At 45.5% G+C, this 24,829-nt stretch overlaps 1 protein-coding gene across 2 annotated transcripts in view; it reads right to left on the bottom strand.

Annotated features, from left to right (window-relative positions):
* LOC144125594 (adenylate cyclase type 1-like) overlaps nucleotides 1–24,829 on the bottom strand; it is a 189,386-nt gene that overhangs the window by 15,834 nt on the left and 148,723 nt on the right. The window contains exons 3-14 of one of the 2 annotated variants that reach the window (XM_077659104.1): nucleotides 16,315–16,464; nucleotides 13,646–13,764; nucleotides 12,348–12,459; nucleotides 12,086–12,213; nucleotides 10,767–10,925; nucleotides 9,272–9,416; nucleotides 7,579–7,758; nucleotides 6,884–6,924; nucleotides 6,484–6,628; nucleotides 5,318–5,415; nucleotides 3,094–3,178; nucleotides 1,093–1,188 (exon numbers count right to left, since the gene is read on the bottom strand). In XM_077659104.1, the coding sequence (XP_077515230.1) occupies nucleotides 1,093–1,188; nucleotides 3,094–3,178; nucleotides 5,318–5,415; nucleotides 6,484–6,628; nucleotides 6,884–6,924; nucleotides 7,579–7,758; nucleotides 9,272–9,416; nucleotides 10,767–10,925; nucleotides 12,086–12,213; nucleotides 12,348–12,459; nucleotides 13,646–13,764; nucleotides 16,315–16,464 (1,458 nt within the window). Of the gene's footprint in view, nucleotides 1–1,092; nucleotides 1,189–3,093; nucleotides 3,179–5,317; nucleotides 5,416–6,483; nucleotides 6,629–6,883; nucleotides 6,925–7,578; nucleotides 7,762–9,271; nucleotides 9,417–10,766; nucleotides 10,926–12,085; nucleotides 12,214–12,347; nucleotides 12,460–13,645; nucleotides 13,765–16,314; nucleotides 16,465–24,829 lie in introns of both variants that reach the window. The other variant, XM_077659103.1, reaches the window with a different exon arrangement.

The following is a 24,829-nucleotide window of genomic DNA, read 5'->3' as shown; positions in this document are numbered from 1 at the left end:
GAGCACTGTGTGTAAAGAACTGCCAACTGTGGTAACAAGGATTTAAAGTAATGTTAAGTCACGTCAACTATAAATGTAGCACATTGTCAATGGCTCATAAAGTACACCTTTGTTAGCATCAATATAATGGCGTACTCCACGCATAGTAATCCACCAAAAATATTTTTTGCCAATGCAATGTTGAATGGTTAATTAATGCTCAGTGATGACTGCGGACATTTTGGAAACTGTGTAATCCATTGCATGGCCCTCCAAATTTGCCACACGATTTTAGGAACAAAGTCCAATGACAGGCTGCAGTGGCTGCAGGGACATTGGTGCACATTAAAAGCTGCGGCCGAAATTAATTTTCAGGGCTCTACTACAAAGTTTGTCATATCCCACATATAGCTTTTGGTTGTGATAACTGCAGCCACATTCTTTTGCTATTAGCCGAGTTGTGCATTTATCCCCACTCACAAATGCATTCATCAGATGCTGGAGTATAGACAAGTGTGTCCTATTGGTTCAGGAACACTTTCATATGCATGCTGCACTAAAGAAGCCATGCACATAGCCACTCCCGAGGCAAAGAAAGAAAGGCCAACTTCAATGCTGTCCAGCTGATATACCTTACTGCTTAAAAAAAAAAGAATGAAATTCTCACACCTTTTTTGTTTGAAACAATGAACTGCAGCTATGAGGAGTTTGCTGCACTGTCAGTGCCATGTAATGAGAACACAGACACTCCTTTAAGCATAGGCTGCCTGAAAAATTAAATGTTCTGTAAAGCAACATCAATTTATAGATGACCGCAATTTAAAATCTTCTACACAGAAATTGGTGCTTCCTGGGCCATAACGCATTTCTCTTCTTCCAACAGAACTACAAAGAAATAAATATAGCTAGAGCCATTAAGGATGCAACACCTAAGGAGCAACCAATTGGCTGGTTGCCAGTTCTGAAAGAATTCAGCAATTGATGAAGTTTTTTTTTTAGAACAACAGCACCTGTCAGGGAGTGACCTTTTTAGTTACTGTCATCATTGCACCCTTAAAGCCTCTTTCTACTTCTTAATGGAATATGAATTCCAACAATAAAAAGCCAAAGTACCATGTTGACTTGAGCCACAGAGTAGATGAGAAGCAATGAGAAGACCGTGATGACCATTCGCAGAACAAAGTTGCGGCTGATGTCCCAGTGGATGCACTGCACAACGAATGCGGTGAACAAGAAAGAAAGTAGGAGCAAATAAACATTCAGGCGATGGTGAATAAAATTGCTTGTCTAAGCTTGAAACAGTCATTCTTATTAAATGCAGTAAAACAAATCTATCATATAACACCACTAGTTGTGAGGATATGTCACTAAACATTTCTTATTTTATTGTGATCATACATGGTTGACACATTTGCTGGCAGCAGATATAAAATGCACAAGGAAACCGTGCAGAAATTGTGTTGCTTTACTTTGCAGCAAGCAGTTGCCACGTGACGCAAATCACGACTAATGACAGAAAACCAACTGTAAGAGCAGTTGGAATGAAGCGAGAGCCACGGATGCATATAATTAAAGATCATGTCAGCATTTTACGACTCTGCGTGATGGTGGCATGGATAATAATACACACACACACGCACCAAAAACACCACAGAGCAACTCTCAGCGGCTTTCCCTAACGCACTATCTGCCACCAAGCACTAACGTGGAAAGGTTGTGTACGCCGTCTTTCAAGGATCATCGCCACAATCATGACACAAGCTATGTGCAGTCTGCATTTGCTGTCTTCTGTTTGTGGTCATTGTTCATGGCTGGCTGCTTATCTGTACTTGAAGCCAAATAGCACCATAAGGTAATAATGAGTGTGAGCGGCAGCAGGGGTAGCAGCATGCTGAAATGAATAGCATAACAGATATGAACTCAATCTACCACGGATGTCTGCAAGACATTTGGTTTGGGCCCAATGCTCTGTACAAAACAAGGTGCCTTGTTTCATAAATGGCAACCTTCCACACACCCCCTAGCGACACAATAAGAGCATCTTCAAATGGCTGCCCATAGCTTCCAGTGAATATTAATATTTTAAGCACACACTCAGAGCACCTTGATAGCACCGAACATATGCGAAATACATAGACAGAGTAAACCTCCGAAGGTGTGTTTTTATGTTGTTTTGAAACTGACAAGAAAATTGTTTTATCAAGGACAGTCAAAGAATGCAAATTTCCACTCCTTTGTCTGATGCTTTGTAACTTTCAGACTATAACATGGCAGTTAAAAGAAAGCATACTTTTATGTTGTACCTCGATGAACACAACCATAATCAATATAATCTCTCATCCTTTAAAAATTTATGTTACAAGGACCCCGACAGGAGGGGGGCATGAAACAGCTAATAAAAACAGTAGGATAAATAAACTAGTTTCAAGCAATAGCTTGCTGTGTAATTCAAGGGCAGTAACATCCATAATATGCTTTTCAAAAATTCGTAAATGAAAAGTCACTTAAAGAGTTAAGAGCTCACAGGACAACAGGATGTCCCAAGTATTTCTGATGCACAGTTGTGAGCAAGGGTATTTCCAGCAGCTAAGGTGAGAACGATGCATTAGGTGGCTGCACTGTGACTGCATGCCAGGGAAAAAGTGAAGTTGCATGTGGCTATACTAAATTCCTGGAGCCCTCAATCCATGAAGTACAGAAAGCACATACTGGACAAAGAATTTTCTTCACCACTGCATTATGCTCGAAGGTTCAGAACATTCATTTGAAAACAGCATTCAGGCACATCAAGGTCGCATACAACAGTTACTTCATACTGCCTAACAAACACCCTCCATACATGCTGAAGTAATTTTCGGACTTCCAGTGGACATCCAAGGTACTCAAAATGGAGTCATATATCCAGTGGATGTTCTGTGTTTGATAGACATAGACGTGCTGTGGTATTCTTTGAAAACGCATGCGTATTCTCAACCATTTTGCCAAAAATGCTAAGTTCTCCATCATGACTGGCCGATCAGTCAGTATTCGCTTGATGTTATTGAAGAATAGCATAACTATATAAGGCCACAATTATGAGTACAAAAAGAAGCAAAAGAAGATGATTAAGCCTACCCTGAGCTGCGCAGCCAGGACCAAGATGAGGAACAGGGAGACGCAAACAAACGCAGTCACCGAGAGCACCACGAGGATCAGGGTTCTAAATGGCAAGGACAGACACATGCAGGCAGCACAGTAAATTATTTCTGTCATGACCTTGGGTACATGGCTACAACATGTCGCAACCTGTAGAAAGTGAGACCTTGTCTATCCCAACAAAAAAAAAAAAAAGTTAAGGAAGCAAAGCCAAATGCTAGGCACTATGCGGCAACCAGTTAAGGCAAACCAGTACAACATTAAGACTGCTTATAGTAAAGAAACTGTCATCCCTTGTTCCCAATTATCCAGTTAAAGCAAGCTCAGCCATAACAGAAAAGTAGGTGCTACAACAAGGACACTATAAAACTTTCTCGATTCTGACATCCTTACAGACAGACTATGAAGTGTATTCTTATTTCACACATTTATTACTGCATTTACTAGCTTAAAACTCTCAACTCTGTATGACTAACACACCTTTGCATTGTGAGTATACAAAAAAATACATGTTGATATGTGCTCATCAAAAATATTCCAGATTTTCAAAATTTTGATCAGATCATTCTAACATGCAAATAATCTCAACAATTAAAAAGAAAAACTTTCATGTGCTCCTAACTGAACTGCCCAAAGATCCTAGATACAAAATAAAATCAAAACACTGCCTACTTATAGAGAACAAGTGAGCTTTTCCATTTCATAAAGAAAAAACATATAACTCCTAATTCCCAAACATAAAAATGTTCTGAAATCTTTGGTGCCAATGTCACTATATATCCCCACCGTAGTCTTCAGAACTACTGCACAAGTCTATGTCCGCATCACCACTCTCACAAAGAGGTTTCATGAACCCAGCATCCTTGAATGTGGCTGCTGCTGCATCGACAAGAATAACTAAGAGGCTTTGTTAGCCACCTTGCAAAATGAAGTGTTTCACCTCAGGCTCATACTGCATAGTGACCCTTTGTGAACACCTTTAGTTGTGCACAATTCCAAAACATGGAAAAAAAAAAAAAAACAGCCCCAAGGCTGTGTTTGGTGCTCATGAATGCATACAAATTACTCCAAAGTATAAAAGTATAACTTCAGGTGAAGATTGCATCTCGCACACTGTGAATGTGGTGAGTTGAGCAGCTTCAGCACATACAAGAAGAAATGCTAGTTTTCAAGTGATAATCAATTTCTGCAGAGTGCTCTGTGAAGCATCGTGTTAGAGAATGGCTCCAGTTAAAAAACCTGCTTCACTCCATAACAACACTTTGTCCGCACTTTCCTTTATTAACACTCATGCAAAAGAAGACAACAGCTCTCCAGCTGACACCACTAAATACGTACACCTTACATCATGAAAGAGCATTTTATTTTGAAAAAAAAAAGCAGAAAAAAAAGGAAAATGTGAGCAAGGAACTGCTGGCGATTTATTGATGCACTACTCAGGGTGGGAAAGGAGGAATTGCTTACCATAGCTGCATGCAATTAACCGCTGAAATCGGACATGCTTGGAAATGACATGAACCCATGCCAACCAAATATCCCGACTATGGTGCACCTCACTTCAGAAATTTGTTTTTGTTTTCCTGTTGCTCTGTAATGCTGAAGTGTTTTGGTCCAGCTTTAATGAAAACATGCATAGTTTCTAGACCAGTATTGGTAAGGTGGAGAAAGATACAAGCAATAGTTAGTGGGTGCTAGTGTCACTGCATAAAGGTCAGTCCATGTTAACAATTTATCTCTTACAAAATGCCCTTTCTAACAATGCTTACACTTGGCAGCATGTTTTAATTCTCTAATTTTATTATGGGACAGGTACAGCAACAAGATAATTACCTCCATCTGATTTAAGCGAGGACCTATGAACACTACAAATACTATAAAAAAAAACTGCTTATGCTTTGAATACAATCACCCCATTTCTGCATGCAGCTGATTTTCACCACAAATTCACTACAATAGTAGTTGTGTAAAGGTTTGTTTTTTAAGTAATAAGGCCAAAAGTGCACATCGTGAGAGAACTAGGGTGAAGAGAAAGTTCAATGTGTTTTCACCAGCATTTAACCATTTCAAGCTGAAAGCAGCGAAACTGACATGGTAGGTGCCTCAAAGGGGCAATGCATGCCCATGCTTGGCCCATGCCAGGCTTGGGCACAGACTGCCCAAGTGACAACTGCTGAGACGATCACAGGCGACACATTTGTCATACCTTGGCAGCACAGTGGCCTCCACTCCACTAAGCAGGAGCAGAACTCCCAGGATGCAGGCGAGGCTGTTGCCAAAGCCATGGTCCTTCTCCCGGTGATACTAAAAGAGCGAAATGAATTGTCTCCTTGAAACAAAGTGTCTCCGCTCTAGCTTCCAAAGAACAAGACTCCAATAGCCAACAAGCGTAATGCAAAGCTTGGCATACATAGATCTGCAAGGACAGACAAATAACTAAAACAGACACACACTCTCTCACAAATGCGCTTGTATGCAGCAAACACACATGCAGATAATGCAGTCAACTTTTTTACAGCACTAGTTGATAATGACAGCAGCCCCTGCATCACTGATGTTTGCCGAGATGTTCCCACAATGCAGGAGTGTGAGGAAGCTATACGAGAGGACAGGAGGGTAAGATAGCTGTTAAGCTACGCTATGTGTGCAATGTTGCTTCTTTTTACCGACACTGTTTTCAGTGCACATATAGAACATAACAGCTAGCGTGGGTTGTCGCATTAAACAGCATAGTGTAAATGTTTGTTATTTAATGTTAGACACGCAAAATAAGCTTGGAATATCCGAACTCAGTTCAAAGTGGAAGTGGAAAGCATGGGCTGGCTTTACCTGAGGTGCCTCCTCTGAATTTCTCTACACTGAAATGTTGCTATTTAAAACCTTCTGCAGCGCAAAGCCAAACATGCTACAATTTCTCAGAAATGTGACACCTGACACACGGCCACAACTCTGCATTCAGCTCAACATATAATGCGCCACTTTGTCAGCTGTTGCAAGCAAGCTAGCATAAAACTGAGATGTCTGCATTCAGATCATGTTCACTAGTCGTCTTAACCACCTTACCTCCCTGCCAGGCCAGACTGGCAGTAGACAGCCTAATTCTTTATGCCCAGCACTAAGCAACAGCACTAACAAAAGTTCTCCGAGCCTCCAACTGCTCACTGCATTTTTCCTACCTTTACTCAGGCAAACCACATGTCCACTAGGAACCTAATATCTTGCTTGCAATAACATGAAGCTATGTCTGTCACTGTTTCCACACCTGGCACCTTCATCTGAAGCTTCACAAGAGTTCTGAGATGCTGTTCTCACCTACGAATCATAAATGCTCAGCATGCATGCGAGGTGGATGTTTAACATGGCAAACTTCACCTGGTCTTCCTTTGCTTTGTCCTTGAACCAGAGGGTGACCATATTGACATGGTTGGATTTCTCCCGGTCTACGCTACGGGCTTCAATGGCCTGTGCCAGATACTTATTGATTCGATTGCTTGGCTGGTGGTACACCACGGAATGCCTGCCAGGACAAGTGAACAAAGTAGTTATACAACTTAAGCAACAGCAAGGTTAAGAGAAAGAAAAGACAGTCACTGTGCAAGGTTAATTAGGTTGGCAAGTTTGTAATTACTTATTTCATATCTTTTTTTTTTGTAGAAAACAGCTATGTTGGTATGAGTTGCAGAAAGAAAAGGTCACACATTTTGGCAATGTATTTATTGAGAAATCTCAAAAGCAGGCTAGAATATCATAGAGTATCAAGAAAAATGTGTACCTCTTTTTCAGCGGCTTGTGAAGTTTATCAGACATCTTGAACTGAAAAGGGCAGGATTACAAATTAGCACACACAATATGAGAAACAATACAAAAAAGCATAGCAGTAATGGTCCCTGCTTTGTGCACAAAGGCAAGTATCAGCCCTAAAGCAAAGCACCATACAAGTCGCCTGTTGGCTTCTGATAAGAAATCTGCCAGCTTGGACTTACAGCAATATCTTACAGTAATGCTTGCTGTGCAAAACAATCCAAAACTTCCAACAGCAGCCGTGTTTGATTTAGAGAACTCAGGGCATAAATGGAAAGTTGCAGAAAAAATTATGTAGCTACAGCAAAGAAATTATTAGCAACAAAAATATTAACTTTCGGCAAGTTCCAATGACAGCATGTACCCCTGCAATATATGCATCACCCCTGATATGCATCACTTGGCTCGTTAGTAGCTATACACCTCTTTGGCAAAGCTATAAATTATAAAAATATCTCCTCATAATTATCAGCATCAGCCAAAACCTGCCCTTAACATAGGTCTAATGTGCACACATCAAAATTCAGGCTGTTTCACCTTGCCTGTGCACCCGTTTTTCTTCTTTTTCAAATACCACACTATGCAGGCTGACAGAGAACTTTTTGCCTCAAGGTTTTGTTTTTTTTTCCCCTCCGCATTTACGCATGAAATATTGAGGCAGTTCACCTTCTTGCTGGGCTGTTTCTCAGCAGTGCCACTGGGGCCAGGCATGGCCATGTTGGCAAAGGGCACATCAATACTGTACTTGATGGAATGCAACAGCTGCACCACGACGTTGGAGACGTTCTTGAAGGAGAGCTTGCGACCCGCCATGCGTCGCACTTGAAGCTGGTTGAACAGCATGGTCTGCTTCAGGGGGAACCGAATATATAGGTGAATAGTTAGACAGGGTATCATAACTTTCCAAGCACTACAATGCATACAATAACAAGGCAAACAGTTTGAAAAAGTAGTCCTCGTGAAACATAGGTAGGGCTATTGTTTTAGACTCGTATCATGCAGGAATGTTTGAGGTCCTTTGACATGATGATGTGTTCACTCAAAAACCTTTTTAGAATTTGTGCACAAGTGGCTTTAACAACCATCAAATAAACAGTTTAAGAATGGTTATGCAAAAGGGTGAAACTTTATACACTCTACCAAACGACTTCAAGTGCCCGAAGAATGCAGCATGTTCCTGAGCATGGTGCGCACACTAGTACAAGCACATCAAAATAACATTTCAAGCATTACAACTGCTACAAATTACATAACTGGCAAATGTAACTTATTCTGTGAAAGCAAAAATGAGTGAAGCCACGAAAAGACTGCGGCTGCATCTCAATGTTCTTAGAGGCATAGAAACATTTGACAACATCCACACAAAACAGTGCATGAGTAGAGTTGCAGAGCCTTTATTTAGAAATAAGACATTAATGACATGAACAACTATAACTGCTTTGCAACAAAAATTCGAGTTTTTCACATTTTTCCAATCATGCTTGGTGCAAAATATTTTAAACCGTTCAATAAATATTACTTTGCCACGCAGCAGCGGCACTTATTCTTTGAGCTTGACATAGTTTGAAGAATCTCAAAGGCTCTTGTGTGTCACAAATGCTGGAGAGCCAGGTTTAAACCACAATATAAACCATCGGTATTTGCACAGAATCATGCTTTCAGCAATGCTGTCACAAGTGTCACAACACTACATGTCACATGTCACAAGTGCCAACAAACAAACTGAAATACCCTCATACCTATTACTGCCTCTCTATCCTTCGCATTCATGGCATGAGATAGGTGTGAGCAGTACTTGTAAGTATTTTCCGAGACAGATAACAGATTTAACTCCATAGTTTTTCAGTATAGCTGTTCATTCAGAATCTGCTGAATTAGCAATGGCTGAAAAAATATAGAAGTGCAAGCATAAGATTGCAAAAGTGAGTAAGATGACACAACAATTGGACTACCCCCCCCCCCAAAAAAAAAAATGCTACGAATATACATCCCTACTGTACACGTATTTTTAGTCCAACCTCAGGTATGAACTGACAATTGAGGCAGAATCACTACCACTAGATTAACTTAATACATGCTTTTTAGTTTGCACTCAAAACATATGCGTTATCTCTTCTCACAAAGCAGAAAGAAAGTTATGGTCACACATGTTCAAATTTTATTTCAATACCTCAAATTATAACTAAAATAAGTTTTTAAACTGCCTAGTGAAAAGTAAAGTAAAAGCCAATTTCTGAGCCAGATCACAGAAAGAAAAGGGGTCTTGCTCAATCCTCCAGGACAGCTAGGCTATGCTGCTTCCATGAACTTGTGAATGTGCCATGCAAAATGGAGATAAGTGTAAGGAAAGATGTAACACCTTTCTCCTGTGTGCAGGTGGTCGGATGAAAAAAGTGTTGACGTTGTGTTCCCGCAGGTAGCTGTTGCGTTCTTGCCCTCTGCCAGGTTCCACCTGGTACTCGCCGTGCAGGCACTCCACAGTCGCCTCAGTCACATGGACACGCCTGTAACACCCCCATGAACATTTTGTACCCTCTCCAAGGTAAAAGTATCAATTTTGCACTGCTACAGTTTGATACAACTAAAGAATGAAGAGGCAAATGCTTCCTCTTGCACCTGGTAGCATGACATCACAGGAGGCTGGCAGGTGCAAGGGGATTAACCATGGATTACTTGGATTAACCACGATGTCATTACAATCAGTTAGTGCAATGGCCTCCTGTGGGAGGCATCTGCCAGTTCATTCTTAAACTGTATCCAACTATAGGGCGAGAATTCTCTGCAGCATAATTTATAGATAAGGTAGGGTGCTCTCTATGTGACCAGTGTCCCTCTTTGCTACCCTTTATGCATGCTGTCTTTACTGTGGAAGCTGTATGCTTTATCTAGGGTAAGCAGCATTGACATAGTATGCCATAACAAAAAACTCCTGCTTTCACCTGTTAGACAAAGATAACCTAATCTGGGTCAGCTAGGGAGAGGACACTCTTTTGAAAATGTCTTATGTGATCATAGGATTCAGTTTGGCCTGCACCCTGCAAATTTCAGAGTGGGTGACCTCAATGAGTGCAATTGAGATATTATGCCCCTATTATTGTCACTTTTTCGCTCAAAGAAGGAATATCCTTCTTCTGGAGGTTTTTAATGCATTAGCATTGGAACCCCCATTAGTAAAAAAAACTGCAGCACTGGCATCGTGTGAAGCCTCGATGAACAGGAGGCAAAGTAGAGAGAGAAATGGCTGGAGGGAGAGGGAAGGTGAAAGGAGGCAGAGAGAGGTCAATTCAAAGTAGAGTGGGAAAGAGAAGAGGAAATAAAAAATATAATTGCCCAGCCCGAAATCAGTGGGAGGCACCAAATTGGAACGGGCAAGTGGAGAAAGGGTATGGTGTGTCACAGTGGATCACACCACCCTCCACTGTCAGGGTGGAATACTAGTGTTAACGCATAATCTTTCACGCCAATCATACTGATCATAAGTTAATTTCTTTTGTAGCGAAAGAAATTGCCACGAACTCGCAGTTTCGCCGTGCTCGCATGCCCACCGTGGTCACACCACACCACGTGACCAACAAGTGACTGTTCACGTGATCAACCGCGTGACGAACCACGTGACAACAACTAGCCAGACAACCAGACTAACTTGGACTTGCAATCAAGATTAACCAAGGCTAACCAAGCTATGCCTTACTTTCGCTACGTATATCTTGGCATAGCCGAGCTAAGCCACAGCCAATTTTTCCCATTCTTGTGAATACACTCTTTACCTAACAAAATCCTCAAGGCTACAATGAATTAATTTTCACCTAAACTTAACGAGTTTTGCTTTCTTGAGACTGTCAAAGATGACGCACCCCGGTATTCCACCAGCCTCCATGGCGTTGGCCAGGGTGACGTCGTTGGACCAAACATCGTACTGCCATTTGCGCAGACCCAGCACCCCACACAGGACCCTGCCTGTATGGATGCCAACCCGCATGTTGAGCTGCACCTCAGTAGCTTCCACCACAGACCTGCATAGCACACAAAGGGCAATGCCATGTGCATCTATGCAACCGGTACTGCACAGAGGCACTAACCCAGCCAAAATAGAAAAAAAGAGTCAATTGGAAGTCCTCAAAGCACAAATGTGCCCAATAGTGGAAATAAATGATTCGTACCGTGCTTTTGGGAGTTTTAAGCGTTATTTTTCAGCTGGGAAAGATCAGCATTGTCCTTCACCACTCAAAGTGCAGAATATTGAAAAAAAAAAGAATGCACTGAAGTCCTGACTGACTCTCAGGATTTAGAAAACACAAATTTAAGGGACACAGAGGACAAACAGAAGCTGACCTGTGTCGATAGATTACTACATTCTGCAACAGAGACGCTACTTTCACTGCAACCAGAGCCTTTATAAGCTAGAAAAGTTCAAAAAATGAAATACAGGTGTCGCCACCGCTGGCCAATTTTGCATGTAAACTGCGGAGCGTCGATATCGTTCCTTGCGCATGTATCCCAGCGGCTCATAGTGACTCTCATAAGACCATGCAGTGCTAATTTTTTTTTTTAATGTCATGTCTAAAAGAAGTGTCAATAATCGCATTTGCTGGAGCAGGAGCTCAAGCATTCAGCTCCCAAACCTAACACTCCCACTTCCACTGCTGATAACAACACTGAAGTTTGGTTTTGTTTGTGATGATTAGATGCCTTGATTAGTTTCTTGTAAACTGCAAATAGTTTAATGTCATTAAACCTTGTAGGCTATATATAGGTATAATTAAGTTTAATACAATTCTGAAGCATAATGGCTGAGGAGTTTTGGCTCATGTTAAAAAAGAAATTATGAAAAATTAAGAAAAAAAGGCCTACACTTTCAATAATAGGCCCCGTGAGTAAAATGTGGGTTTCTTTTGCAATATATGAGAATTTCTATTAATTCAATCAGTTGAGAATTGTGCAGTATGCAAACATTATTCTCCTCTTAATTGGTTCACTGAAAGAAGGACATAATGACCCAGGATTTAGACATTTCTATTTCCAACCTTTGTAAATTTTGCATACTTCCACATGTTCTTCAGGAGGAATTGCTTTCATTACATGCACAATTTTGAGAAAGTTAACAGGCCTTTCTATAAAAAGGCAAGCACACATAGGTTGTATATTCACAAACAAAACAAAAAGTGATGCTCACGCTATAGCGTCGATCATGTCCAGCCCCATTTCCACCGTGCAGTGAGCGTGATCTGAACGAGGCTCAGGCAGCCCACTGACACAGTAGTAACAGTCGCCCAATATTTTAATACGGAGGCAGTGATTATCCTGGAAGCAACACAGAAAACACCTTTTAACAAAAGTAAACTCACAATGTCTGGCACTACTTTCAGTCGAGCCAGAAAAGAGACATTTGCCACAAATCACAGAAACAAAAAGCAGCAGCATGGCAGCAGACTTACATTGGCCAGCTGGTCAAAGCGGCCAAATAGCTCATTCAGTAGCCTCACCAGCTCTTGGGCACTACACTGGGATGCCAGCACAGTGAAGCCCACAATGTCAGCAAACAGGATGCTGCATGAACCCAAATACATTTCTCTTAATATGAAGAATGCAACACAGTGAAAGAAAGCAGGGAAAATGAGCGGTTAGCCAGGGATCCGCATGCAAAGATGGGAATTCCAAAAATGATTGAAAACAGAGAAAGCAGAGGAAAATGTGCAAACTTTGGGCTGCTCAATGTTTTCTTCTTATCTTTCATTTTTGAAATGCATCCAACAAGTACTCTGGTTGATTTACTTCATCAACATTTGCCCTCAATTCTTGTACAGTAACAAAAGATTTTTCAAAATAACTCTGCATCACCGTTGTGCAAAAGATTGCTTTTTACAATTGCATTCCATCAGGAGAAATTTTCTTTAGTAATGCACATTTCCTGGAGTGTAAATTAAAAAGTACAGGGTAGCATATATGCACGAAAAGAAACAAATTAAGGAATAAGTGCACAACCAATGATTTACTTAAGTAGCTTGTGTACTAACAACATCGGCTTTTCATATTAAATTTGGGATTTCGCCTCAAACAATGATGAAGCAACAAATTAACTTTTCCATCACTTTAAGGAGAGCATAACTCTGTAGTCACATTTGTTAACTTCAAATTCTGACAAATGGAGTTTGGTTGATGTGTCGAATAAACATCTATACTGCCTTCAATCATCAAATAGTTGGTCTTCAGATTGCGCTATCTGCACAATGGTGTGAAGCCACATTCGGTCAGGAAGTGCGTGCTTTATTTGTTTCTTCATTTATTTATTTATTCAAAATACCTTACACGGCCCAGAAGGGCAATGAGTGGGGGGGGCAAAATAATGGATTAAGTACGATAGGAACAATTTGTTAAATACAACGCGCAATACAAGGAAGGCAAAAAGTAAAAACAATTATAATTATACAAAGCAAATCATAACGACAAGACATACATCGCCGCGAGCAACAAAAAAGTACATAAAAAGTAGCAAGAATGCATCACATGTGCCCAATAACATCTAAAGAAAAAGCAGTAGCCATAATAAAAATGCGAACTGTTGAAACTGCACACAAAACCAAACCATAATACATTAGCAACAAAGAGAAAAATAACTTATGGGACAGAACAACCTATAAGAAGACACAATGTCGTTAAAAAAATGTTTGTGCAGCTGGCCTTGGAATGGTTGGCAGTTGCAGACAGATGAAGCTAGGAAAACAAAAATCCGCACCTGACATTTTCGTGCCTCTGGATATAGATTTTATGAAACTGGCCAGCTCGAGGGGCAATGATGTCTTCTTTCATCTCCATGGCAACATGCTGTGGCAGCACACTGAGCAGTAGTCGTTCCTGTTGGAGAAGAGAAAAGCGGGCAGTCAGATCAGCAAATCCTATGGCAGTACACTTCATTTCATAGACCACAAGTAGTTTAACAAGTGGGCAGCAGAAGCACCGAAACTATGCATCAGTTAAAACCACATGCCACTCAAAAATATATATTTAAAGAAAGAAAACAAAATTCAACACCTGGGCATTACTGTGACATAAACCTTTGTTCATCGTATAGGTGCTTAGCAGTCTCTTTAAACAGGCCTCGCAAAAAACTTGAAATGTGATTTTTGAAGACCCAGAAGCACAACTGAGTGCAGCATGCAGCACACATGATTTTCAAAATTAGCCACGCCATGGTCACTCGGTCAGCGAGACTTAGAAAGCAGGCATGCAGTAATTGGATGCAAGTGACTCAAACCAGTTTCTTTGTCTTCAGGTGAGGTGGTTCTGCGCTATTTTATTTTTGCCACTGTAGCCTATCCTCCGGCATCGAATCCTCAAGAACTTTCAGTCTTTGTGCCATCAGAACTAACCATTTTGTTTCTTTTGCACGTTAGGCACATCACGCTTCACTTACGAAGCACAGTAGTCTTCATTGCATTATTACTAAGAAGGTAGCACTCTGTATTACTTCTTCTGGAGATATAAAGAAGCAAGAACATTTCATTGTTTAGTTTGAAGCGCAGTTCGAACTTCAGCCAATTTCTTTTAATGGCGGGACGTGCGCGCGAAAACGCGCGGCATTGTTGCCGCACGTAATCTCCGCCGCGCGTAATCTCCGCCGCGCGACCTTGAAATATAGACTTATTGGGCGAGGGGGGAAGGGGGGGGGGGGGCTGTATGCCTCCGACGCCATGTCCTCAGAGAAACGCGCCACACTGCTTCGATTACTGCTGTGCGGGGTGCAGCTTGAGGCGGCGTAGGCGCTGTAGCCGAAAGCAGCGCGCCGTGGACATGGAAGGCAGGTATGTGAGAGAGGAGGCAGCGCGCGGGAGGGAGAGCAGGGACAACGCGGTAGCCTGTCATCGGAGCAAAGTGACATCACGATGTTTGTTCGATCATATGTCCACTTACAAAGCTTCGGCCGACTTCCTGGGCAGATGGGCGCGGCGGTCTATCGCATCGGCAATGTGCAGAGATGCCAGGCTGCGTGGAATCCCTATAGGGCGCTGCCGGCAGTTATGCGCGTATCGTTGCTGGGACTAGAGACGCGTGTTGCGGCGCGAGTTTGGCCTGGCATGTTTGGGACCCTCGGCAGTGACGATCCAAAAGGCTGACAGAACGGAGTTCTCACAGCAAATTTGGTAGCTGTAAGGCAATCAGCTCCTTATTATTATTATTATTATTATTATTATTATTATTATTATTATTATTATTATTATTATTATTATTATTATTGACTCGCTCCGCCGCAGAAGTTACTGCGGCTGAGCGACGCGCATATCAAGCAAGCCCACCGTGGTGGCTCAGTGGTTAGAGCGCTCGGCTGCAGAGCCACCGCGGTGCGGCGGGTTTGCTTGATACATGCACGTGTCGCTGAGCCGCAGTAGCTTCTGTGGCGGAGCGAGTCAATGGTAATAATAATAATAAGGAACTGATTGCCTTATAGCTACCAAATGTGCTGTGAGAACTCCGTTCTGTCAGCCTTTTGAACCGCCATTGCCGAGTGTCCCAAGCAGGCCAAACAAACCCGCGCCGCAGCACGCGAGCCCGAGGACATGGATTCAATCCCGGCCGCGGAGGCCGCCTGTTGGTGGAGGCGAAACGCAAAAGAAGCCCATGTGAAGTGCGATGTTAGTTACATTCTAAAGACATTCTGATTTGAGACATTGTTTAAAGACACTGATTCGGACTACCACGCGCCTCTTTCTCTCTTCTTTCACTGCCTCCTCCATCCCTCCGAGGCTTCACGGTGGAGTCTACATTGAGAAGTGAAACAAGTACTGCGCCTTTCAGTTCCTCAAAACCAAGTTTACCCGCCGCGGTGGCTCAGTGGTTAGAGCGCTCGGCTAATGATCCGGAGGTCCCGGGTTCCAACTCCACTGCGGCGGCCGCGTTTCGATGAAGGCGAAATGCAAAAGGCGTCCCGTGCTGTGCGATGTCAGTGCACGTTAAAAGATCCCCAGCTGGTCGATATTATTCCGGAGCCCTCCTCTACGGCACCTCTTTCTTCTTTCATCCTCGCCTTCCTCCCTCCCCTTACAACGTGGTTGAAGTGTCCGTCGAGTAGTGAGACAGTTACTGCGCCATTTCCTTTCCTCAGAAACCAATTTTCCGTATCTAGCGTGTTGGTCGAGCGCACAAATATACATAAAAAAAGTTTCTGAGGAACCTGGGTACTCCAGCTCAGTAGCCGAGCGCCTTAACTACTGAGCACTGCGGCGGGTACTCGTTCCTTACTGCATTATGTCACGGCGCGGTTGAGGTGTCTGCCGAGGAGTGGCACATTTACAACCGGTATACTATGTACCAAAGCTTATGCTTTAGCACATAATTAATACGACCTGACCGAGGCTCACAGACGATATTTCGCCGTGAGCATCGCGGGAGGAGCAGCAGACAACGTACGAGTTTCTCGTTTTCGTCCTCCATGTGCAGACGGGCGTTGATGCAGTTGCGCGTGTCCAGGAAGGCCTTCCGTTGCGCGTGCTCCATGATGGAGTGCACGAAGACGCCCACCAGGTGGCCGCACAGAAACACCAGCACATTGGCAGCAACCTGCAAGCAGGAAAAACAGCCTTCGTAAATGTTATGAAGGCTACAGTCTGTGCTGCACTTGTGTGTTTGGTGACATGCAGCACCTATGAAAGGCAGAGGCATAGAATCGCAGTTCTTTATTCACAGTTCAGCCAGCATGAATGAAATTTCCTGATGTGGTTTCAAGCTAGAAGATACTACTGCGTCACTAAGGTTTATGGCTTGTCAAACCGCACTATCGCAGGACCTCTGAAAACGGCCGGCACTGTGAACACTTCGAGAAGCAAAGTTCTCGAGTCATGATATCGACTGGTAAACACATGCCGTGAACACGTGGTCAGCATATGCACTCGAGTCGCAAAAAAACTCAATGAGCTTCTGACGGTGTCCAGATTTGGCCGACCACAGGCCGCATGCACGGGCAAACATCTGGCGAGGGCGCCAAAATCTCACAGCTCCGCCGAAATACGTGAAGCTATTTGAGGAATGGCAAAAAAAAAAGTGGACGACAGCGCTCCGGCCGCCTTCAAAAAGCCTCGTATTTTCTCTGGCTTGTCTCCTGCCCTTCGTCAGACCTAAATAACCCGCTTTTGTTGACCGGAAGACGCCCGAAGACGCCGACAGATTGCTTGCAGCCCACCGCAATCGCCGCCTTCGTATCGATAACGCCTTCTTTCATCTGCCTTCATCTCTTACCCTCTACCGTAACTGTAGTGAACATCTGGGGGCAAATCAGTGCCGAGAAGGGTCGGTGACCGCCCGACCTTAGCCTGAGCAGTTAAAAACGAACGGCAGCTAAAGAGCAGGAAATCGCAGATCGTCACGTAGAACACAAGCGTTTAAAGAACTCTGTATTTCCATAGCTGTGCACGCCCAACCCCGCACGTCGTCGAGGCCTACCGCGAAAGACGGATCCATTCTCGGCATCTCGTCCTTCGCCGATAATAATTTCAAGTGCAGCCCTTGGAAGGGTGCGCGTTAGCGAGCAAGCAAGAGAGCTATAGCTGCATGCGCCAAGGATTCTCAGACGAGGAGGGCTTTGAACGTGCGGACAACACACTGTATGCGAGCGTCATTCTATCGGGGCATCTCTGACGAGCTGCGGCGCACGGTCTCTCTCATGGCCGCGGGAATACGAGCAGTACACACAAAGCACGAGCGCTGCACGCGGTGATGCGCGACCCGGACGCCAGACGCGCATTCGTCCCAAGAAGGCGGCGCCCTTCTCGCAAGACGAGCCAGGGAGGCGAAAGACGATACGGAGACGCTCCGAGAGGAGACGCAGTGAGAGCGCTCGTCTGCGGTGCGTTGCGCGCCGAAAAAGAACACAAAGCACGCGGCAGTGCTCTCCGCCGCCGCTCTCGTTTGGAAGGCGCGCTTTTATGCGCCGCGGCCGGATGGGTTACCCTGGGCGCCGCGACGATTCGATCGCGCGCGGGACAGGCTGTCGAGTGCGCGCTGACGACGCGCAGCACCCCGAGCCCGGTTGGTATATACCGCGGCTGCGGAGTTGCCGTTGAAACGACTGCGGCGTCACTGCGAGTTTCTTCATTTGAAGGTCCTGAATGGAATGGAATTCGTATGGGGTAGAGTCAATTTTGCGTGGTACCGAAATGGGATGGAGCCGGGGGCCCAAGGTGGAGGTAGAGGGAGGTTGCGGCTACGGCACATGGGTACGGACTCCGGAACAAGAAAGGGAAGCAGTCGCTCTGTCATCCTTTTTCCTCAAGTACGGGACAAGGCGGCAAGCTGCCCTCCGCTACCAGCGCCTATATATACCCCGTACATTTGCTGCATCTGCGGTTCACTGTTTGTAGCATCGAACAAAACTGATGATGATGAAAAGGGAATATTGCATGACTTTATTTGCAGACTGTAGCTTTACGCAATTTAACCGACAAACCACTATGACTGCACGGCGCAAAGTTAGGACCGATAGTTAAATGGAACTTTTTTAATGCGATTTACAGTTCATTTTTCGGGGTACCACGTGATCATCGCTGGAGTTTCATGTGCGGCCCCTCAAACAGATGCCTTCCACTCTGTCCGATACTGCACACCTCTTATCTCAAACATCCCTTGTGTGTCTAAAGTCGCTTCGCCAGCTACCGAGCTTTTTCCAAGGCTTTGTTCGTACATGGCTGTGAAATCGTTGGTTGCCTTGGAGTCGCTGAGATCATGAATTCAAAAAGAAAAAAATGAGGGGGACAGAGTGGCGCCCTCTGCGCACTACGCGGTCACAGCGGACCACTAGACCAGGAACAACGCTATGGCGAGAAGTCGTGTTTATGCAAAACTTGTGAATTTTTGTTTGGCGCGACTGAAGACCAAGTGCACAAACGATAAATGCAACGCGTTCTGCCACCCTCACACATTGTGTCTATAGCACATATGTATGTAATCTCGCCTGTGTACGACGTTTGCTAGGTCTCTCTGCCTTCGCTGGCACCAGACGTTGCTAACATTCAAGGTCTACCCGCGGTGACATGTTAGAAGCATAAACAACGCTAACGAAGTACGGATCCAAGGCGGGACGAAACAGAAAACAAAAAGGGAGAACGATTGCAGGCCCTCAATTGGCTCAGCGATGTTCATTAGAGTGAGCTCTAACGACTGGCCACGTTTAGGTAATTGCCATGCTCAAAAAGTGTTAGGGAAACGTAAACCATCACAAGAAAAAGAAATAAAAAAAGGCACCAATGTCAATGCAGCTCACAGCTAATTAAAATTCAATTTCAACGGCGTGCTGCATCCTCGGCAATCACTGCACACCCAACTAAATTCGCTGGCATTCTGTGTGTTCGTCACTATACAAGCCAAACAGAAAGGAGTGAAAATTGTTTCCAGCGCATCCTCCCCTTTTATAGAATGGAGTGCGCCAGAGGACAGCTTAGTCCCCTTTTAGTCCCATATAGGCGTATTCGCGTTTTAGAGTGCTACAGGCTGCTCAACACCACTACACATGTGTTCCATTGTCAGTCCAGTGTCTAGGGGAGTCCCCTCAAGACGGAATAAATGTATAATAAGGAAGTAATTACTCATTACCATCCACCCATAAGGCTACAAAAGGAAAGGTATAATACAGCTTTCACAGAAACTTCGTAGTTGGGAGAAAATTCGTCCTGGTCCAGGGTTCGAACCCGGGACCACCGCCTGTCCGGTGCAGCCGCTTTACCAACTGAGCTAACCAGGACGGCTGACAAGGAGAGAGCGAATTGATGAAAAACTCCAAGCGTGAACGTTGTTCCTTCGTAGGCGTATAGGGATGTTAATGAGTAATTACTCCCTTATTACAGGCGTTCCATTTGCAAACGTAAATTCCAAACAGACGCACGTGCCTCTTTTCTAACGGCTGTGTCGCACTACAAAAGCAGTGAACACAGGGAAGCGTCGTCATCCTGCAGGCTGAGGCGTACCAATCTTTCGCATTTGACTTCGTAAATAATGCATACGATGGCAGCTTGATAAGTTCGGCGAAAATGCAAAGTGATCGCTTTTCCCTGAAAAAAAAAAAAAAATCCCACGTTATTTCTCGACTTAGTCTCCGTGTTTTTTTTTTTTTTGCGTTCCGTCAGAAAGGCAATCACCGATAAAGGCAGCGGCACACGAAGTAAATGACATCAATATTGTGCGACAATTTGTTCCTACCGAGACACCCACAACTTCTCAACGACTGAGGAAATCAGACGACGCCATATCCGGAGAACAGGCGGCGAGGAGCCAATTCCAAGCCCAATGCGTTCCATTCTGCCATTCGTTCCATTCTGTCGATTTGCGGGACTTCCTGTAGTATTCTCAGTGAGAGAGCACGCCTTTGTGCGCCAGTGTGGGTCATTTTTTTTTTCAGCTCTTCTTTCAAACAGTTTAATAAGACCGCGTTCATGACAACCCGCTTTCGCTTCGCCCCACTGCTAGCAGTCGAAAAGGATGATTTCATGTAACCCCCCCCCCCCCCCCCCCCCCCAAAAAAAAAGGAAAACAGTGGACATAACTTTACCAGCCAAGAAAATGGTCCTTGCGTTATTTGGATTTCCTTTTTTTCACCAGACGCTGCCCACTGCTTGACTGCTGCTTCAAGTGTCGATTTGTGTGTTTACTCTTTTTTACTGAGATGCCAACATACTGAGATGCCAACATAGAGTATCAGCAGCCTCGCGCAATATCATTCGTCGCTTCTCCGCACAGATGCCAGGCATTTTTTTTTTTTTTCACGACGTCCGGAGTGGTGACCTCAACGTCCTTCCAGATCACGCTCCATCTTGCCCGCCCCTGTTTAAGCTCGTTCACCCAAAAATAAACAGTCTTCGGCGCTGGTGCACAGCCCCCGCCACGAGTTTCATCCAACTCGGCTCCGATCTGCGCGGCCGTCCACTGCTTTAAATAGAAATGTTTCAATCGCTACACGAAACTCGCCCCTTTCTGCTTTCGTGGCAAGTGCCGACCTGCTCGCTTCAAACGTCTGTCAACAACGCAGCGGTTCTCGATAACTGTCCTGAGCTAGACTGAAGAGTGACACATCGCAGGAATTGTGGCGCCATGTCGCAGAAGAAAATTACCGAAGTCATTAAACGTCCTTATCATCTGTTACTTCAAAAAAAAAAAAAGCTGTGGTTCAACCCGGCCGAACCTTGTAAGACGAGCGAAAACTCTTGTTAGGGTAAACACACGCCACAAGCTTTTATACATGTAGCGAACGGCGCGTCACGCGATTTCGGTCGGCTTCGCATACGCAACTCTGGCGATCACGGAGCACAATGTTTTGAAAAAAAAAAAAAAGCTCACTACTCACAGCCCGCTTCGAGAATACGGGAGGGGAGCATGAGGGGCTCGTTAAATGCGCGGCAGTCAAGTCAGTGAAGCCGACGACTGCACATGGGACTGAATGCTCGGAACAGTGGCGGCGAAGCGATTTTTTTTCCCGGGTCGGGAATTGCAAGAGTGCTGTTCAGTAAAGACAAAACGTCGTCACCCTAAGAAAATCAGTTCTGTGTTGCAACTGAAGCAAGCACTGTTCGTCGACACCAGTGACCGTTCGCAATAATAAAGAAAGAGAAGAGATATAAAAGTCGTCTCACGACTGTCGTGAAAGCTACGTATTCGTCATAATAAGCTGGCCTCTTTCTCAGTCGGCACACCCGCCGAGGCGGCTCAGTGAATTTAGCGTCAGGCTATCGAACCTGATGCATCGAATCCGGGACGCGACGGCCGCATTTTGACGGGTGGGAAACGCAAACAGCGCCCGTGCACTGCGCGATTAAATTACCGCGGGCGGTCGAACTGAGTTTGGAGCTCTTAGCTAAACGGCTTCCATCGCAGCCTACGCGCAGCTTCGGGACATTAAACCCCCACATACACGCCACCCTTCCCCTTGTCTTCGACATTCAGTCCGTTCCCCGAGATCAGCGACCGATTAACGCCCGTGGCAAGGCGAAAGCGATGCGCGGGCGTTCTCGCCGCACAAGCAGCAGCCCGAGGCGTATTAGCCGGGGATTCCATAAATCGAGACGGCGGCCTCATATCCCGGGGGAGGCCAACTTTATATCGACAGGTGGCTCGCCGCCTCGGGGCGTCAGAGCCCTGCAAGCACGCTGGTAGCACCAGCAGCAGCAGCAGCAGCTGGGGCTGCCGCTCGGCGGATGCCCCAGGAATGCGGGGCGCGGCGCCGCCGATTTCAGGGCCGTCCATCACCCGTGGGCCGGCCGTCACGGCGACAATGGCCTGCTGCATGCGCGGCTATTCTGCAGCGTCGGCGCAACATCCGGCGGGGGATATGTGCGTTTACGCGCCTTGTCCACGCGCCGCCGACGCCGGCAGTAGTGCACAGCGTAGTGCACCGGCACGGGTTGATGCATGTTGATGCACGGTTGATGCATGCGGCCCCACCACGCGCTGTCTTGCTTCCGCTGACAACAAGACAACAAACGCACGCGCGCATCATAGTGTAGAGGCGAACGCACGAACGAAGTGCGTTTATAGAGCACGAGAAATGGCTTCTCCTATACTCGCACCCGCTGTATAAGACTTGAATAAACTGCAAAGTGCGCGAGCTGCCACGCTAACGTTATGCATGTGCGATGTCGGCGCCGAAATTAATCCGGAGCTATCCGCAACGGCGTCTCTCACGGACCACGCGCAGAGTCGGGACGTTAAAGCCCGCTATCGTGTTGCTCGCTTTTCCTCGCCTCGGACTCGGAACCGTGGGGAGTAGAGAAGGATCGTGTTTAAATAACGGCGCTTATAGTCGCGAGGAATGTATATGCTTCTTCTTTTACTTTATGATATACAGTCAGAGTTCAGAATCGGAAGGTGGGAGAAATTCGCGTAAACACGGTAATGAAGCTTCGCCTAGATATGCACCAGCGACGGAGCGAGCAGCCATTAAGCAAATGGCGCTGGAAGGGCGTTCGGGGAACGCATTCACTCTGCGCGGTTCGCGGCACGTCAGTCACCTCTGACCTTACTTAATGTGTTATCTCAGCACCGCATGGCATGCAGCTTTCTCCAGCTAAGTTTACAGAACGCTTTGTAAATTACGGTCTAGGCTCGTGATAACTGCAGCGCCAGTCGGCTTATAGGAGGTATTCGTGTGACGTCACGGGCGCCACTTTGCTGTCCAGCGTGTAGCTTCAGCACTGCAGGCTGGAGTAGGCGCCAATAATCCTTTTAGACGCGTCGACAGATGCTCCGCAGGCAACAGAATGGCGGCCGCTGCGACGCCGGTGAAAAAATATACAATCGAAATGAAAGACCGCGCTGAAAAGTTACAGTCTGTCACAAAACCCTCTTTCTTGCAACGCTCCTTTGATTACAATCATCCCTAGAAGTTTTAGTATTAGTGCTTAGCTAGCCAATTGGTTTATGAGCGGGACAAAGTTATGATGATTAGAAGAGAGAGGGGGGCAAGACGCAACGTGGGAGAACGTGCGGCATTTTGGCGCCCCCAACTTCTAGACGTGCAATCAAATTAATAGGATATTTGCCCGGCACGACCTGTGCAGCTCGACTGGACGTTGGTCTTATGAAAAGTTTATGAATTACTAAAAGAGAACATTATTATAGCAGTAGGCTACACGCGGGGGGAAAACGGGACATCACGGACGGTTGTATGCGCAGGGCTTGAAGGTAAAGTTTCTTAACGCCGCTTTTATTTGGCGGCAACACCGGCGTGTCGAGAAAAGCAGGTGGCCCACTTGCCACACACAGGTCACGTGACCAATGTGACGTCATTAGAACCTGCCCACCGCGGCAGGAGGCAGTTAAATTGACGATTGATCGCGGGGTTGCTCGGGAAGAGAAACCTCGTTCTTACATGACACAAGCGGTGGCTGTGTTTGAAACAGCCACCAGTCGCGGGGCAGTGGCGCCAGCAGTCGTATACGGACTGGCAGCTGTATATGAATGTAAAGCAGAGTTCCGCATATATGGGCACGTAGGCAGAACCTAGGCGAAAGAGAAGGAGTACATGAGCGGGAGAGATCTCTAATGTTAATGCATTGCACTGTTAAAGCTGGTTTACGTGATGGTGAAATAAAGAACAGTGTCCGTGTCAGCGAAGTGGCACGCAGAGACGACCCCAGGCTGCTGAAGGGACCCATTAACGCGTCATACCCTTAACGCGGAGCTTAAGTGTCACCCTCAGGTTTTATTGCTTCCTCCAGAGGTCTACCTTTACTTCGCCGCCCTCTAGGATAGTCCGAATGTAGGGAAGGAAAACACTGGTCGCTGATCAGCGCGCAGAAGCCGCGAAGAGAGCTCCGGAGAGCAGCAAGCAGCACCGGTTCCATCGAGCGCTTTCTAAGACTCCTACCACAGAACAGTATAGCAAAGAAAATGAGAAAATACGAAAGGCAGGAACAGCATAAAAAGTCTTCTGAGCCTGAGCAGCGCAGTCTGTCCGGCGGCAGGCAAGAACAGCTGTACAATCGTACAACACACACTGCCAATGGAGCAGTCTCTCTCTGTTCGGTGTGGCCTAGACAGTGACATTCAAAAACCTCATGTCCACGTGCTGCGGATCGAACCCAATCGTGCGTCCATTCAACAGGGATACAGGCGGAGGAGCAACAGCTGCGACTTGCAAACAGAAAATGTAACGACGTAGGCAAGAAATAAAATAAAATATCGCGTAGCTGTATATGCAACACGCAGAGTCCAGCTGTAGAACTGCCTATATACATTTGGTGGGTCATGGAACGACACAATGCCGCCTTCCGTCTGGGTATACAGTGTCTATCACGCGAATATAGCTCGCAAAGATTGTCTAAATGTCTGTGGAGCCACCTTCGTGTGCATTCACTGCAAGGATGAGTAATGTCTTCATTTTGAAAGGGCGTCACATTTTCCCACGTGCACTGCCGCATTTTGCCCAGCAGTGAGTACAGCCACT

The sequence above is a fragment of the Amblyomma americanum genome, chromosome 3, assembly GCF_052857255.1.
Source record: "Amblyomma americanum isolate KBUSLIRL-KWMA chromosome 3, ASM5285725v1, whole genome shotgun sequence".
Classification (NCBI taxonomy): domain Eukaryota; kingdom Metazoa; phylum Arthropoda; class Arachnida; order Ixodida; family Ixodidae; genus Amblyomma; species Amblyomma americanum.
The sequence above is the reverse complement of the archived record's forward strand: the minus strand, read 5'-3'. Positions and strand labels throughout refer to the sequence as shown.